Raw genomic sequence first — 17,408 nt, 5'->3', positions numbered from 1 at the left:
CAACATCAGGGTCTGGAGCTGCAGATGAGCCCCAGCACCATCACCCACAGCTGGTCCCTGTCAGGGCCCGGCACAGCTCCATGGTCCCCCAGAGCCATTGGAGGTGCCTCAGCGCCCACCAAAACTCAGGATTGTCTCTGGGGAAACTGAGGCATGGAGGAGGAGGGACCCTGAGCTCACTGAACCAATGCAGTGAGGCAAAAGCAGAGCTGGGCAGGAGACTGGGAAGTCCCAAGACCCTCCTGCAGCAGGAGCTGGGCTGGAAGGGGGGTGGATGCGCAGAGCTGCCTCTCGGGCTCCTGTTCATCCCTCCCAAACTCTCAATGGAGCCAGGGCTCAAGGTGTTTCCTAACCCAGGGCAGGAGCCACAGAGGAGGCAGCCACCACTGCTCCTCCAGCTCCCCTAAACCAGCCCAAATGCCCCAGCTGGGGTCTCTTTATGGGAGAGTACAGGGGATACCAGCCCTTAAACACTGCAAGGCAGCAGAACCCACCTTCCTCTGGGCAAAGGGAGGCAAAACCTGGCCCCTCCAGAACTGGCCCTCCTTGAACTTAATCTTAAAAGACTCTGTCCCTTGCTCTGTCAAAAACAGAGGATGAGCTGGAGATGGAGCTGTCCATGTCCTGTCCCTGTGCAGCCTGGAGGACGGTGCTTGCTGGAGCCTGGGAACAGCCACGGCAAGCCTGGAGTGGAGGTTTCCCTGGTTGCTGCTGCCATCCATCCATCCTTCGCCCAGTATCACCCTCCTGCACGCTGCTAGTCGCAGGGGAAGGAATTAAAGCATGCCGTGGGGAGCTCAACTCTGGAGCCGTGCCTGGGAGCACTGAACTGCAGTGGCAGGAGCTGAGCGATTGGCCCCATGTCTCCAGGACTTCTCTGCAGTTCCAACCCAAACAAGTCCTGGAGAGAGGCAGCATTAGCATGGCGCATCCCAGGTAAACGGCTTGGCTGGAGGTTTCAGGGAAGCCTCAGGAATTTGCTGTGGCTCCCAGCGCCACGGCACAGGGCTTCAGCTGCCTCTGCCATGCCAGTTTGAAGACTCAGGCACGCTTTGGGGGGTATCAGATTTTACAAAGAGTTTTCAGGGTTCTGAGCATCTCTGCTTCTGCTTTACTGCAGCCTGACAGCTTTCCTGACAGCGCTCTGTATTTATAAGCAGCACTACCACCACATGAGGGGAAGGCTCGGGACACACCAAAATGTGTGCTCTAGCAAGCCAGGCATGCAAACACAGCATGGGAAAGGCCAGCGAGGGGCTCTACCAGGGTCTCTACAGGTGAAGCATCGCTAACCAAGCACCTACATCATGGCTTGTAGCGGGACAAATGAAAAATAAACACATTCCAAAACTCAAGAGTGGTGCGAGAGAGGAGGGGTCCGGTCACCGGCTTGGTTCATGCCCAGAATAACCTATTCAAAGAGAGTCCTGCACTCCAGAGGGTTAAAGGCTCATTAATTGCATACCTCCTACTGTTAACACTCTCAGCCGCTCCTTGAACACTGCGAGGTCTGGGGTGGGCAGGGAGGGGGGTGCAGAAAGGGAGAAGATAGAGAGACGCAGTCAAAGTTAGTAAAAAACCCTATAACTGTGAAAACTAGTCATGGAAAGCACAAGTCAACAAATTACAGTGTTTCAAATACAGTCAGAAACCAAGAGAGGCAAAAGGTTGGGATGAGGATGACTATGCGCTAGGCGGAAAAAGAAATCCCTGTGGAAAGTCTGGCAAGAGGAGGGAGGAGCAGGGAGGGAAAAGGGGGCATCAGACACTGGGGAGCAGTTGAGCTGCATGGTTTGAGATCTCCTCTCCCTCTGCCCATCACAGCATCTCCACCTCCTACCATCAAGACATCCTTCTGCCAAGCTGCACCCAGGGGAGCATCATCTTCTGCAGCGCATGGGCTGCTTCCCACCAGCATCTGCTCCAAGGAGGATTTCACGATCAACCCAAGGAGGCTCTGCTGCCTCCTTGGATCAGGAGGGGAGATCAGGAAGGGGATCAGGGTGTTCAGGAGAAAGACCACGGCACAGAAGGCAGGCACACACCACACTGTGTTTCCTGAGTGTGCCATCTGCAGAGCTGCATGGGTGACCCAAGTGCCCCAGTCTCACTCAAGTTACAAGAAGGGCTCTGGACACACTCCTCCTTTGGTTGGAGGGGAAAATTTCATGTTCGGGTGAGACCTTTGGTGAGCAAGGTCACAAAACTGGTCAGGGCAGATGGCAGCGCTCCCAGCAAAACTCCTGCAGGGGCTTGCCTGGGTCCTCCCGAGCTGGAGGACAATTTCCATCAATCTCCCTGGGCAAGAGGCAGGAGCAGCTGCCTTCCATGGATGGACACTCAGACACACGCCGCTTTCCAAGCACCACCTGCATTTCAGCATGGTAAGGTGTTATTTCTTTGGACAGGTCACATCAAGTTTCTGCAGTCATCTCATCCTTGTTTCGCACCACTTACCATGCCAGATCAGCTGCAGAAGACCAGGATGAGATTACTTTGGTTTTTAAACAGAAAAGACAAGAGAAAGAGCTGTTTGGTGGCTCCAGCCCCACCACTCCTCAGGCCAAGTACCCCAATCCACCTTTCTTTTCCTCTCCCTTACATTTTCTCCAAAGCTCACTGCTAAATCCAAAGAGAGCTTGAAACCAGACACAAACCAGTTACTAAACAAAAGGCAATTGAGAAGAAAGATCAATTTCTGAGATTAATCATGCAACTCCTTTGAATTACAGCACTGCCTGGCCATGGTTTAGGCTGTTGGCAGCAGAGCTCACACCACAAAAGCTGACCTTTAAGGATTTCACTGCTCAGAAACAAGATTATTTCTAAGTTTCAAAACCACTCCTGTTATTAACTGCTCTGTCAAGTGTTAAGAAATACTCTTTCAAAGGAAAAAACAGCCAGAAGGATCTGCTAGAAATCGGCTTTCTCTGCCACACGCCAGCAACACCCAATGCTAGGCTGGCTGGAGCTGTGCCCACACTCTGCACCAGCACCGCTTTCCTCCCCTCCTGCTGAGCACTGGTTGCAAGCTATGTTTGCCAAACTGTATTTTAAGACTGATCAGTTGAGGTTTTCCAAGATAAGGATACCAGGGGAAAGTCTATTCAGTATAAATCATACTTACAGCAAGATAATAAAGCCTCCTTTGATTAGACACAGCCATTTGAGTATGGGGTCTTACCATGGGACACAACCCCAACATGAGCTAGAGACTGACAGCAGCACAGCTTGTGCCCAGGGCTCATTATTTCCTATGAATTCATGGATTCCTGGCAATTAAATCAACACCAGGAGCAGCAGTGACAGGTATGTTAGTATGGAAGACACAAAGAAATGGGAATTAAACTTTATGCCTGGCTCAGACACACTGATCACAGACTGAGATTCTCTTCCAGCCGACCCTACACACAGGCCATGCCTGAACACTTCCCACCCTGGTGAGCTGGGCTGAGTCACGCTGCTGGTCTCATGACCACTCGCCCTGGGGGAGCAGGAGAAATGGAGCTCATTCCACTTCACCCAGATCCTGTTCCAGCTGCAATGATGCTTGAGCTCAGCTCTGCAGCTGGGGCTGCGCAGGAGGACCTGCACTTGGGTTCCTTTGGGCCCTGGGCTCTTCTTCCTCTGAAGCAAAGATGCTGCTGGAGCACACCCTGCTTCAGAATAACCACATGGACAAAGCAGAAGGAAAGCCCTGTCAAGTGACTTTCCCTACTGAAGCAGCCCCGTAAGTTCAACATCTAAGCGGAAAGCAGTAAGGAGTAGTGTCCCTCAAGGGTCCGTAATGGGACCAATGCAGTTTAATATCTTCATCGATGGCATGGACAGTGAGACTGAGAGCACCTCAGCCAGGCCACAGGTGACACTAAGCTGAGTCATGCAGTTAATACACTAGAGGGAAGGGATGCCTTCCACAGGACCAGGAGAGGCTGGAGGAGTGGGCTCCTGTTGAAGTCCATGGCCCCTATGAGTTCCAACAAGGCCAAGTGCAAGGGTTGGGGCAATCCCCAGTCCCAGCACAGACTGGGGGGATGGATGGATGGATGGATGGATGGATGGATGGATGGATGGATGGATGGATGGATGGATGGATGGATGGATATCAGCCTCGTAGAGAAGGACCTGGAGATGCTGGTGGGTGACAAATTGTACATGAGCTGGCAATGTGCACTTGCAGCTCAGAAACCCCACCATGTGCTGAGTTGCATCCCCAGAGCATGAGCAGCAGGTCAAGGGAAGGGATTCTCCCCTTCTACTGCACTCTCCTGAGACCACCCTGAGGGTCCCTTTTCTCATGAGGGAGAAGTTGCTGCAACAACTTGCAGCTGTCCAGCTCTGGGTTCATGCATACCCTCCTCTCAAAAGGAAAACATGTCTACCAGGCACAGGGCTTCAGAGCTCTCCTCTACTGCTCTGCTTCAGGACTGTAGCACCCACTGCACAGGCCAAAAGCCATGAACTAGAAAAGAGTCTCCTCACTCTTTCCTCTGACCAGCCACTGGGAACGGCTTCAAAGTCACCTACAAACATCTCCCTGCTCCCACTGCAGTGCCAGCTACAAGTACTTGTGCCCTCTCCTGCATCTGAGTTCATGGCCATCATCTCCCCCCACAATTCCAATCAAAATCTCACAGGCATAGGGCTTGCTCCAGCTCAGAGCCAGCTGGCTCCTGAGGCGCAGCCAGAGCTTGGGCCTCGGGACAAGCACGTCAGAAATCCAGACCTCAGGATGAAGCAGCTTCCCCATCATCCATCAAGCTGGGACAACCAAAACCTACTTTTTGCCTCCCACTCGCAGCACATGTAATCCTGCAGGAAGGGCCAGCAGGTCCAGGGCTGGTGTCCCTGTGCTGGCAGCTGAACAAGGAATCAAAGTGGTTTACATGCACCGTGCGCTCTGATCAGCTGTTTCAGTTGTGCGAGGTTAGTAGTCATTACTGCTGCTCTACTCTAAGTTAGAAGCATGCCTCTCGAGCGCTTGTAGTGCCAGGGTGACGACCCTTGGAAAGCACCAGCAAGGTGACAGAGCTCAGCGCCACAACCTCGCTCTAGCTAAAAGAACGGCAGCGTACTACAGAGATCAAGTGTAAAGCACGTTGAGAGGCTCTGAGTTTAAGCACTTCCAGATTAGGATTCCAAATCCTAGGCACCACACACGTTTCTGTGCAACACTCATGCATCTTTCGCTCAAAGGCATCGGGATCTCCACCTCCCTACTCGGATGGGAATGCATCCCAAAGCTTCCTTGTTATGATCACTGGCAGGGCTCAGTCTTGGAAAAAGGGGGCAATTGCAGGATTTACAGATGCTGTGGCAAGCTGGGAGTGAAGGAGGGCAAGGCATTGCCGCAGGAGCACACCAAGAGGCGCTTCTCAGCCCCATTCCCCTGGCTCTCGGGGGCCCCCAAGAGCAGCAAGGAGCTGAGGGAACAGACCTCCAGCTCTCACCAGCACAAAGCCTCTCTGTCTGGCAATTCCAGAGGATGCAATGGCTTCCACTCCTGGAGGAGTGAGTTCAATGACAGTTAATTGGCACCCACTGGAGGAGGAACCTGAGCCGAGCAATAGCGTTTTGGCACAGGAGCCGTTTGGCAGGGCGGCCGGATGGGGGCAGAACTGCTCCGCAGCAGCTGACTGACTGTAAATTTAGAGTGATCATTACTAAGGAAACTTAAGACCTTTCCCCCCTTACTGATGAAGCAATCTACCTACAAAGCTATGAAAGAGAGAGGAGCTCAAGCAATGCAGCACTAACTGCTCTCAAAGCCCTCACCCAATTTGTCTGTGGATGTGATAATATCGGCTGGAAGGGAGGAGTCCAGATCTGCATCCAAGATGCCCAGTGGGTCGAGTTGTGCTACATGATGCCCTCGAATCTATGAAATGAGCCAGGAATGGAAAGGAGAACAGGTACCAAGAGGGAGAGGGGAAAGGGAGAAAAACAAAAGAGGGGAGGGGTAAAAAAGTTAAATTACATTAGAACAAATTTGCAGAGTAATTCTCACCAACGTTTGAAGAAACAGTTACTGGCGCATCATCAAAATTTACACAACTAATGCCAAGAGGATCAAGCTTTGCAATGTGATGACCCCTGACCTGGAAGCAACAACACAGATTAGTCATTAACACATGTTAATTGCAGAAACATACCTTACAATAAAAATAAAAGGCATGCAGTTTCCCTCTACGTTTGCTGCAGAGCCACCCCAACTTCTGGCTGCAACTAAAGCCTGGAGAAGGTTGGTTTACTTTCAACGGCAGCACATAGGTGTGAGTACCACCAGCTTCAAGGACTGCTCTGCTTTGCCTGAAGCCATGGGGAAGGCAATCTCCTCCACAGCAGAGACCTTCCAGAACTGAGGTTCAAGGGTCTCCCACCACTTTTCCTGTGTCCAAGCTGAGCACCTCCTCTCTACAGATGCAGTAACTCCACACCAGCGGTTTCTTCCTGATCGTAGCAACTGCAGAGTCCATTTTCCAGATTTTGGCAGATCGAGGTGCTCTCTTGCCAACACAGCAAAGGAAACCAGTATTGCCAGCAGCAGCAGCTCCAGAAAGGCGCCTGAAGCACATGTGCCTGTCTGTGCTGCTAGAGGCCAGCAGCTCACAGCATCCTTTTGGAGAGATGACCCTACAGCAGGACCAGGAGGACTCTCCTGGGAAGTGGCAGGTGCTGAAATACCAAATTGCTCTGGCAGCAGGAGAGCCTCGATGGCTCCTGGTGGCAGCAGCCAGGCCAGGAGTCACCACCTGGGTCTGAATTCACATCGGGAGCCACAGAGGTAAGGAGGTTTGCTTTTCCTTTCACAAGAGAAAGTGCCCGCAGCTGGACCTCAGCACATCTCACCGGGCAAACTCCATTTATCTCGGCAGCAGCCCTCTTCAGTTGGCACGTCACAGCTTATTTCTTGACAGCTCCTGCTCTGGAAGCTTCAGGCTCAGCTCAGCTGGGAGCGGGCCAGGAAACACGACTGCCATGGTGCTGGTTGCGGTGCTGCCCTTAAGCTGTGGGAACGATGCTTCCAGCCATCAACCCTGTTGCCATTTAGAATAGGCACTTGCATACAAGAGGATTACTAAACCTCTAGTACAAACCACGCATACTGATCTGACTTTCCTTTACCACAGAGGCATTCCTATCCAGAGTATCCCCAGAGGAAAGGGTTTTTGCGGTTTTGCCAGCCAGAGCCTGAAACCAGCCATCAGCATTAAGGCAAACTGCTAAGAAAGCACTGATCCCCTGCCCTGCTCCCTGCAGGGCCAGATGACAACGTGCCCCTGAGCACTGCTGGCCACATGGAAAGCTCCTCTTCTAGGCCAGCTTTGTCTGAGAACTGTTTGCTTGTCTGTCTTGCAACAAAGCATGGGGCTGGCCCATCATCTCCCAGCTGGCAGGACACATGCTCAGCGCATTGTTTCCCATGGCCAGGATGCTTTCACCAGGACCAGGAGAGCACTTTATCCAGCAAAGAGCTTTGAGCTCGGGGTACCCAGTGGCTCTGAGGTCGACTCAACAGTTTGCAGGTGCGCAACAAACGCTCAGATTGGTGTGACAGCAAAGAGGTCTCTTCCCCCCTAGGAGCCATGCTGGTTGTTATTCTCCACATGCAACGCAAGCCTCTTAGCCCCCAACCCAAAACAAGCACACAGCAGATACCTGCAGGAAGCATCACGCTTGCAGGCTCTGACCCTGACTGGGGACTTCAACCACCCACACAGCTGACAGAAAAGCAATCCAGGAAACTACTGGAGAGGGCTGAGGGCAATTTCTTAGTAGAGACACTAGAGAGCCTGACCAGGGGAGAGGCAATGCTGGACTTGTTGACCTCTTCAATGAGTTCTTCTGCATTAGTGAACAAAACTAGGGGTAGCCCAGGCTGCAGCAATCCCACCCTGGTGGAACTCTCAATCTTGAGGGGTATAGGACAGGACAGAGTCAGGACCCTGAACCTTAGGAAGGCAAACTTTCGGCTGGTGCTAGTGCGTGGGATCCCTTGGGACACTGCCCTCAGAGCCAAAGGGGTGAATGAGAGTGACATAGTTCTTAGGCCGCAAGAGCTCCCAGTCCTGACATGCAAGAAGTTGGCCAGGGGAGGCAGGAGGCCAGCTAAGTGAAGTCAAGACCTCTGAGGCAAACTAAAACCCAACAGGAAGATGCACAGGCAGTGGAGGCAGCGATACACATCTTGGGGAGATTACAGGGACATGGCCTGGGAGGGCAGGGATTGGTTCAGGAAAACCAAGGAGCAGCTGGAGCTGAACTTGGCTAAGGACATGAAGAGTAACAGGAAGGGTTTCCTCAGGTACACAGACAACAAAGGAAGAAAAAGAAACTGTACCCTCCAATGACCCAAACAGGAGACCTGGCTACAGCCAGCATGGAGAGGATGCATCCAGTTCATCCAATTAAGAAGTAATTGCCTGCTGTTTTAAGTATGTTCCCCATCACAGGCAGCACTTCCTCCTGCCTTCCTACTCTTTCATACCTCCATACACTGCACTGAACTTCCCCACTGCAGCACAGGGGCTGCCACAGTGATACCAGGGTAGGAAGGGAGCTGCATTGCTCACTGAAGAAAAATACATCCAAGAGCAATCATGCCCCAGTGCTGCCACTCAAGAGACTGAGGAAGTGATGGGAAAGCAGAAATGGTTACAGGTTTTGTGTTCAAATTGCTGACTTGGAGCTGCTCCTTCCAGTTGTTTGAACTTGGCATCTGCTCGCTTGTTCCACCGGTGAGAGCTGCGTGGCCTCTAGCAGGTCACCAGGATCCACCCGAGCTGGAGCGAGCCGGCAGGGTCACCTCCCATGGAACCAGTCACAAGGATAGATGTAGGTTGTTACAAACAGGTCCCTCCCTATGGAAAAGCAGGGAGTGTCCCAGCACTGACGTCAGCTCCTCAGCTCCGGAGGCAGGCAGGGCATGGGCACCTTCAAACCAGAGAGCAGGGCCAAGCCTGGGCAGACCTCTGGACTTGCCCAGTGCTGCAGTTCTTGCCTTAACCTGTGGCCCTATGCACTGGATTTCCTCGTATCTGAGCAGGAACATGACCTGCAGCAGGTGCTCCTTTGCAGGAACAGGGCACTCCTCCACAGCACCCGGGTTTGTTCACTTCTTGTCAAAGCTCCGGTGAGAGACCCCACACTTGACAAACTGGAGTGTAACCAGAGGTGACAGGATCACACTTCTAAATGAAGAAATACATTTAAATGTTCTCTCGAGTTAAAATACTTGCTGGCCACCGCCTAGCCGGAAGATGTTTCCTTCCTGCTTGAAACTTGTGTCTCCCAGAAGGCTGACTTCAGCAGCATCAGTCTGAGTTGCAGCCCAGCAGCACCACAGCTCTCCTCCAGGTTGTAAATCACAAGGAGATGTTTCCTGAACTTTTATTTTGGGACCTCAGAAGTTCTTGCAGCAACATAGGGGAAGCAGGATGGGTGTCCCACACCACTGCTGAGCATGGCAGGGGCCCATAGCACAGGAGCATCATTCCAGAAGCCAGCAAACCACCAAGACCACCCCTTCCCTGCATCCTAGTTGCTGTTTGGGTGACAACAGCTTTAATCTTCCTATTGTCCACCAAAGCCCCAGCTAAGCTTCTGCCCAGACAAATCAGCAGCTCCTCTTAAAAGCCAGGCAGCCCAGCAGGCATCCAGCATACTCTCCATGCCAAACACATGCATCACCTGCACTAACCCAGACCACCTGTGCCACTGCATGCCCCTATATACAGGGCAGGCTCCTCCTCACACAGCCTCCTTACCTGATAAGCCCTGATGAGAGACTGTACTGCAAGATGATCCTCCACCAGTTTATCTACGTTGGGCTGTGCCTGACCCAGAAACTGGGCCTGGGTCAGCGTGGAAAGGCTGGTACTGAGTGGAGGAGGGCTTTGGTAAGCAGTGCCTGGAGCAGCTCCAGCATTGGCGTTGCGAAAGAAGATGTCCCATGACTAGGAAAAGAGAAAGAAGAGAGGAGACAGAGTCATTATCCAGGACCCAAACCCTCCTCACTCAGGGTTACAGGGGTCTCAGCTCTATTGCCAAAGCAGGAAGTAAAATCCCCCAGGGACAGAGCTGCCTCCTCCCTGCACCCCAGCTCACACAGCTGCTGCTGAAGGCAGTTGCTGCCTTCAACAAGAAAGCACCAGAGCTCTCCTGCCATTCTACTGATGCCATTATCCTTCCTCCCATCCCTCTGGGTTACCTCTTTTGGCATGAGACCATCCCCAGAGCCCTCCTCCCTCGGCAGCAGTGCTTGGGACAGGACATGGTGACACCCTTTGCCCACCTTGGCTCCTGAAACTGCTACTCAGAGCAACAAGCCCCAGCCTGGCTCCAGGCTCTCGTTTCCTGCTTTCCAGGAGACTGCCCCCTGAACACCCACAGTACTTTCTGAAATGCTTTTGCCCTGTAATCAAATACACCTCTTCCTCTTTTTCATGGTCTGAATGGCCCAAGACCCAGCATATGCCATACTGTCCAACCCTGAACCAGCAGCCTGAAGAGCCCAGAACCATCCTAGGCCAAACCCAAGCTGACCTGTCTACTGGGAGAGGCAGCAGGAGACCTGGGAAAGAGGAGACCAGCAGAGCAAAGTCCAAGCCACATCCTCCTGTCACGCTCTCACCTCTGCCACTGACTGATCCCAAAGTACAAGGGCAAGGCAAGCAGCATTCATGTCCCAGCATATACCTGAGACCGCAGCTACAGCAAACAGGTCCTGTCTGGGTCTCTCCTCCAATCTCAGCACCCTGCATGCCCCAAACCTCATGTGTAGAGAGCACCAAACCAATCTCAGTGATGGTGCTGGAGCGGGGCCAGAGAAGGGCAATGGAGCTGGAGCAGGGCCTGGAGCACAAGTGTGATGGGGAAGGGCTGAGGGACCGGGGGGGGTCAGATGGAGAAGACAAGGCTCAGGGGGGACCTGATCGCTCCCTACAACTGCCTGAGAGGAGGATGGAGCCAGGAGGGGCTGGGCTCTGCTCCCAAGGAACAAGGGACGGGACAAGAGGAAACGGCCTCAAGCTGCACCAGGGCAGGTTTAGATGGAGCTGAGGGGAATTCCTTCCCCAGAGGGTGCTCAGGCATTGGAACAGGCTGCCCAGGGCAGGGCTGCAGTCACCGTCCCTGCAAGTGTTCACACAGAGTTGAGACAAGGCCTCAGTGCCATGGGTCAGTGGTGGCCTTGGCAGTGCTGGGAATGGTTGGACTTGATGAGCTTAAAGGGCTTCTCCAACCTGGTTGATTCTGTTCTATGATGCAGCGACAGGCAAAGCACTGCCCTGTCAACCCCACCACATTTAAATCACATCAAAAAGAGCCCAAGAGCAACTCCAGTGGGGGTTTGGGGCAGAAAAAGCAGCTTTTGCACCCCTGGTATGGTGGCAGGGACTGGAAACCTGACCTTTGCCAGAGGAACATCAGCCCTCCCCCTTCCTCCATCACATGCTCCAGGAAGCTATTTCTAGCCCAGATTTACCCAGACACCCCATCACACACTTGCACAAGGTGAATATATTTAGAAACAGGTCATGCTGAAGGAACATAAATAAAATCTGGAATAATCTGGCACCGTAACTGATAAATAATAGCTCCCAAAAGGAAAGAGGGAAAAAAAACACTCAAACAGCAAAGATAGAAAACACCCGACCCTGCTCCAATTGCTGGCTGCTAAAGGAAGGTTCATTAAGAAAAGAGCTGCTTTTTACATGATCCTGACTCCTGGCAAGAGAAGCCCAAGTGCCATCCCCTTTCCAGGGTCACAGGTGCCCCCAAAGGGGCAGGCAGGAGGGGTAAACACGCCAGGATGGTCTCTGTGCCCTTGGGACAGGGAGGAAAATCTGGCTGGCTGCTTTGCCAGGGGGTTTAAGGCTGCTTTAATGTACTGGAAAATAAAAGACAGGCAAGAAAGAGCGTTTGCTGGACCAGGGAGGACACTGGCAGTGGTGCTGGGGGGGGACAGGCAGGGATTCAGGAGGCCTTTGTGACCTCCCCCCTGCTGATATTCAACATAAACCCCTTGGAGATGCAATCTGCTTCTGTTTTGAAAGAAAAAGCTCATTCTAAGCTCTCCAAACAAGGTGTGGCACCAGCTCGGTCAGTTCAGGCACTTTCACTAAATGCTTTATTGCCCAACCTAATTACAGAGTATTCCAGGCCAACCCTGTGAGGACTGTGGCCCTGATAAGCACCATGAAAACATCAGCTTTCAAGTCCCTGGTGTGGTTTTGAACTCAGGACTACTCAAGAGCCACCCGGGGGTTTCTGGTGACCAGTGCAGGTGCCTTTGGAGCTCTCGTACCCTTGGGAGAGGCTGAGCAGCCCCAGCTTTATCAAGGCCTTACTCCAGCCCTTGCTGAAGGCAGCAGCAGCAAAAAAACTCATTGGGTTATTCCCCTCCAACCCTCTCTGTGCCCACAGCAGCCCTGTGAGCACTCCTGGGCTCTTATATATATATGTGTGTATATGTATACACACACACACACACATATATATAGGGTATTGTATACGTTTTGGGTAAAGAGACCTCAAATTCCCCTCATTTTCAGACCATCCTACAGCCACACATCCCACCATGGCCACAGCACAAGGCATTTGCCAGCCCAGCGTTCCCAGCAGGATGGGAGAAAGCCGAGTTCAGGCTTTAGAAGCAACCTGAGCTCAGCTCTGAGAGCAGAGCTCACCACAGGCTTCTCCATCAAGAACAGCCCCAGAACAGCTCACCAAATGAACCCAGCATCTTTCACTGCGTTCAGTCTTGCTTCCTGGAGAAGGGTGTGGAGAAGCCGTTTCCTCAGAGCTCTGGCACGCACAGCCAGGGCAGAGGGGTGACATTTCCCATCCGCTGCTGGGTGCCTCAAACTGGGCTGGGGCTGCTCCAGGCTGGGAGGTGCACAAGGGAGACATGGCCTCTACCTCCAGCTTAGGATGGGTCCCTGGCTCCTTTCTGCTGCCATGGACTCCAGGGGACAGAGAGCACCGAGCGGACCTGCTCTGCATGGGCAGTGAATGAGGCCGCACATCCTGCTTTAGCAGCGAGAACAGGAGGAACATTCAGAGCTTTAGGCTGGGAGAAGCCTGAACCAAAGTCACAGCAAGTAGCCTGTGCTGAGGAGGGGGTCAAGCAGCTATTGATCAGCTCGCGCTCTGCACATTGCCTGGTCCGTAAACATATGGACCATAACACAACCAAGAAACTTCAATTTTCCATCGCCCTCGCTTCTGAAGACAGGTATCGAACCCAAACAGTTCAAACTCTCAAGGAGACTCCTATCAAACCCAGGCCGGGCCCATTGCAAGCACAACTGCAAAGGACACAGCAAAGGCACTACCAGGGTCTGGCCTCACCGCAGCCTGTGGGCTCTTGACATTGTGTTGTCAACGCTGGGCCACACGTGTTGTCGCCATAAACCCACTTTCAGTGTCAAAATCAAACCACTGGCATATTAAAGACTGTTTGATGCACATACCTATGGGGAAGGATGCATCCATTCCACAGAATCAACCAGGCTGGAAAAGACCTTTAAGATCCTGAGCAGCAGCATGGGCTGTGCCACGCATCGCCAGCATCCAGGCCTGCACCAGAGCTGGCACAGCAGGGGCAGGAAGAGGGTGTTCCTGCTCCCTTGGGAAGTGGTCCCAGGAGCAAGCAGCCCTCCAGCAGTGATGCCTGCACCCTCGCCTGCTCCTCCCACAGCAGGATGCTCATACTTGCTCATCAGCCTCAGAAACCAGAGGTCAGCTGAAGGCCTGAACCCAGAAAAAAAACCTAAACCAGCTTGTTTTGGGTTTTAATCTTTCCTGCTTTAAACAAGCACCCAAGTACCCCCTGAAGTTTAAACCCCCAGTGTGTACATAGAGGAAGCGAATTCACTTTGCTCAGCCTGCCTGGCGCTCTCACAGGCTTCACGACAACAGCAAAGAAACTCCAGCCCTTCCCTGGATGAAGGTCTTGCCCTCACCAGCCAAAAGCAGCATGGGGAGTAGACGGTCCCTACCCTATGCAGGGGACAGATAAGCCACAGCCGGGTCTGACCCTCCACCTAACAGGATGGAGGCCAGTGCTTATCAAGGAAAAGGGTGTCACACTCCACTGCTGCTTCAGCGTCACGCCAGAGCCAACACAGGACCAGGGCTGGCCACAACCCTGACCCCACAATAGCAGCTCAGCGTCCCAGTGGGGACAGAGTGAGCCATGGAGAAGTGCAGAGAGGAGAACAGGGCAAAGGCAGGAGCTGGGAAGGGATCTTGGTAAAGGTCACAGGAACGAGGAGCGATACACCCAGGTGAGATGAGTCCTGGACAACAGCTACATCAGGGAGCAACAGCAAAGTCCATGCCAGCTCAGGTAGCAACCCCAACAGAAGTTTTGGGACCGGGACCTGGATTTCATGGGATCAGAATGGTTTGAGTTGGAAGCAGTCTTCAAAGACCACCCGGTGAAATCTCCCTGGTCCAACACCATTTCTGACAAGCAGGATGCAAGCTTGATTTTGTTTGTAAAGCAGCCCAAAGGACTCGCTTTTTATACTACTAGTGTCAGCTTCACTTCCTGGTAATGATGAGACCCCATTTCATTGTCACACTGGTTTTCCTCCTGTCACAAACCATTCCCAGCAGCACTGGGGGCAAAAATCTCATGTCAACTCCTGCACTGCTCTCTGAGCACTTACAGTCACTTTAAGGGATGAGGATTTCCAGAGGTGACTAACCCATATTTGCAGTTCTTCACCATTAACACGGGACCAGGGCCCTGGGGAGGTGGTGGGAGCTCCACCCTTGGAGGTGCTCAAAACTGCACCACACAATGGCCGGAGGGAGCTGCTTTAGCCACGAAGCTGGATGCTGCCTCCAAACCAGCTATGCCAGGGCAGAAGCTCCAGAGGTTCCTTGCAACTGAAATTCTCCTCCAGCTTCTTCAGCCAAGCATGCATGAGGAGCCCTATCCAGCACTGTCTACCTACAGACTAGCTGATGAAGCTACTTGGGCTACATTAGAGAGGTGACAAGGCCAGAAGAGCTCCCAGAGGCCTGGCCTCACAACCCAAATACGCTTCCCAGCTAGGTGCGCAGTTAGTCTTGGTATTTACCCACACATCTGCTCAGAGCAACATTCAAGACTGAGCCAGGTCCAGACATCAAAGAGCCATTATCAGACTGTGGAGCCTCGTTGCCAAAAACACAACTGTGCCTGTTGCCAGGACACGACTGGTGTAACCTTCTCTACAGCACTTCGATTCATGGCTTTTAATTCAATATCCTGCCTCTGAAAGATGGCATTGCACCACCTGCATGTGCTTGGGTAGCTTTCAAGTCACTATTTGACAAAAGGCACAACCCAAACCAACATGCTTTGTGTTTTCCAAGTTTGTATTGCTCGGCTCAGCAACCCATTTACTCCAAAGAAGCATAAAGTCAACATTTTGTGAAAATCCAGCTTTGATCCTACCTTAAGACCTTTACAGCACTCCACAGGCTGCACACTTCGGATGCATGGGATCAGTACTATCAAAAACACTCAATGCTGATGCAGGCATTGGGGCATGAGATCCCTTACTCAGCCCTGACTGCTCATTTAACCATTGTGTCCTGGTCTACAAACTTCTCATATGCTACTAAATACAGAAAATCCCTGCTCTACATCAGGACATGTACGAAACTGTCTTAAAAATCCCCTGGGTAATGCTGAGACTTAGTCACCAGAGAAACATTTTCCTTGTGAAACACTGAGGATGGGGGAAAAAACAGTCAGGTTTCAGAAATCTTCCTCCCAGCTGAGCCCTCAACCGTGGACTAGAAGCCAAAGAGCCTTCACCTCACTGAAGGAGCTTCAGTAATTGAGGTCAAGACAGCCCTCTGCACATACTGCCCATGGCCAGGTTGGCTTTACAATGTTATGTTCAGGAGCAGCTGGTGAGAATCCCTCTGGCCACCAGACCAGTCCCCTCCCAAGGCTGCAGATCAGCCCTCTGGCTTCATACACAAGCTCGAAGTCAAGCTTAGCTACAGCCCATCCACCCCAACACATAACAAACATGAAACATGCCTGAAACACAAAATCAACCAGTGGAGATGTGGAGAATACACTCCCTGACTCCCCCACCCCCCCAGAATAAAGCCCGTGGTGAGCCATCAGAGCTGGAAGAAATGAAGCAGCAGCAGCTCATTAAAGGTAGATTCCCAGAAGAAGCCATTCCTTGTATCCACTTGCAATCCAGGATACTGCCTGCGTTCCACAAGCCCATGACATTCCCTCTGGAACAGAGACACTCCTCTTGGTTCTTCCTCAAGGCATCACTGATGTTTCTTCCGGGCAAAGCAAGGCAGAAGGATGATCCACAACCATCCGGCCCCTCCAGTTGAACTCAATCCTCCTTGGGACACGTGCACTTACCTGATCCCACGACACAAAGAGAGAGAGAAGCGAAGGCAAGATCCTGGCCAGGGGGCTTCTTACCTTATGTACACTTTTGGGATTTTCCAGCCAAGCATAATACATTTCCTCCACGTAGTTTGAACTAGTCCCACTCAAAAAAGGCTCAGCAGCCACCGGTGCACTGTAGCACTGGATCTGTTGAAACGTCCTGGGTGCTGCCAGCCTCTGTTGGGAAATTGTCTTTACAGTCTGTGAGGCCGTCAACGGCCTCAGCTTTGCCACACAAGTCCTTAAGTTAAGCATGTTTGCCCTGTCGCTTCACACAAGCTCCTGTTGGGAGAGAAGGGAAAAGTGGGTTAGAAATGAGGGCAGGAGAGCACAGAGCAGAGACCAACACCCCTCCTCATCACCCCTCATCAGCCCTGAGCACAGAGAACGGAGCTTAGGATCAGTCTTTAATTCAGATTGACCCATCCACCCCATTCCAGGGATGGGAAACACAGTTTCTGGCCAAGGTGCTGGGCACAGCTGTGCTGCTCCCCCATCAATGCCAGCATGGCCCTGGCACCCCCCGGCACAACAGGGAAAAGCAGATTTGCTTGGCAGAAACCCAACACCAGCCTCAAACAAGCCACTGGACATCATAACCACTTAAGCCTTTTTTGCATCAGCACCTGCATAAAGCATCCCTGATGGTGCAATGCAGACTGGATTAGCAGTGAAAGTTACCAGGTTCCCCTGGTGCTTTCCTCTTTAGTTTCTAACCAACAACAGCTACCCTTCTTCAAATGATAAATCCATAAAGTATTATCATAGAACCAGGGAAATCTTTGGGTTGAAGGGACCTTAAAGCTCCTCCAGCTCTAACCCCTGCCGCAGGCAGAGACACCTTCCACTAGAGCAGCTTGCTCCAAGCCCGTGTCCAACCTGCCCTTGAGCACTGCCAGGGATGGGGCAGCCACAGCTTCTCTGGGCACCCTGTGCCAGCGCCTCAGCACCCTCACAAGGAAGAACTTCTGCCTAAGAG

The 17,408-nt window shown here is 52.4% G+C and overlaps 1 protein-coding gene across 4 annotated transcripts in view; it reads right to left on the bottom strand.

The window, feature by feature from the left end:
• Positions 1 to 16,736, bottom strand: part of OGDH (oxoglutarate dehydrogenase) — a 28,829-nt gene extending 12,093 nt beyond the window's left edge. Inside the window, exons 1-4 of one of the 4 annotated variants that reach the window (XM_057408933.1) lie at positions 16,463 to 16,736; positions 9,768 to 9,956; positions 6,008 to 6,098; positions 1,466 to 1,510 (exon numbers count right to left, since the gene is read on the bottom strand). In XM_057408933.1, the coding sequence (XP_057264916.1) occupies positions 1,466 to 1,510; positions 6,008 to 6,098; positions 9,768 to 9,956; positions 16,463 to 16,684 (547 nt within the window). In that variant the 5' untranslated portion in view covers positions 16,685 to 16,736. Of the gene's footprint in view, positions 1 to 1,465; positions 1,511 to 5,775; positions 5,879 to 6,007; positions 6,099 to 9,767; positions 9,957 to 16,462 lie in introns of all 4 variants that reach the window. The other 3 variants (XM_057408932.1, XM_057408935.1, XM_057408934.1) reach the window with 3 other exon arrangements.
• Between the last annotated feature and the right edge of the window lie 672 nt (positions 16,737 to 17,408).

The sequence above is a fragment of the Pezoporus wallicus genome, unplaced genomic scaffold, assembly GCF_028554395.1.
Source record: "Pezoporus wallicus isolate ANWC-B61680 ecotype Strahan unplaced genomic scaffold, APGP_CSIRO_Pwel_v1 contig_9935, whole genome shotgun sequence".
Taxonomy (NCBI): domain Eukaryota; kingdom Metazoa; phylum Chordata; class Aves; order Psittaciformes; family Psittacidae; genus Pezoporus; species Pezoporus wallicus.
This window is presented reverse-complemented; position numbering and strand designations above follow the sequence as displayed.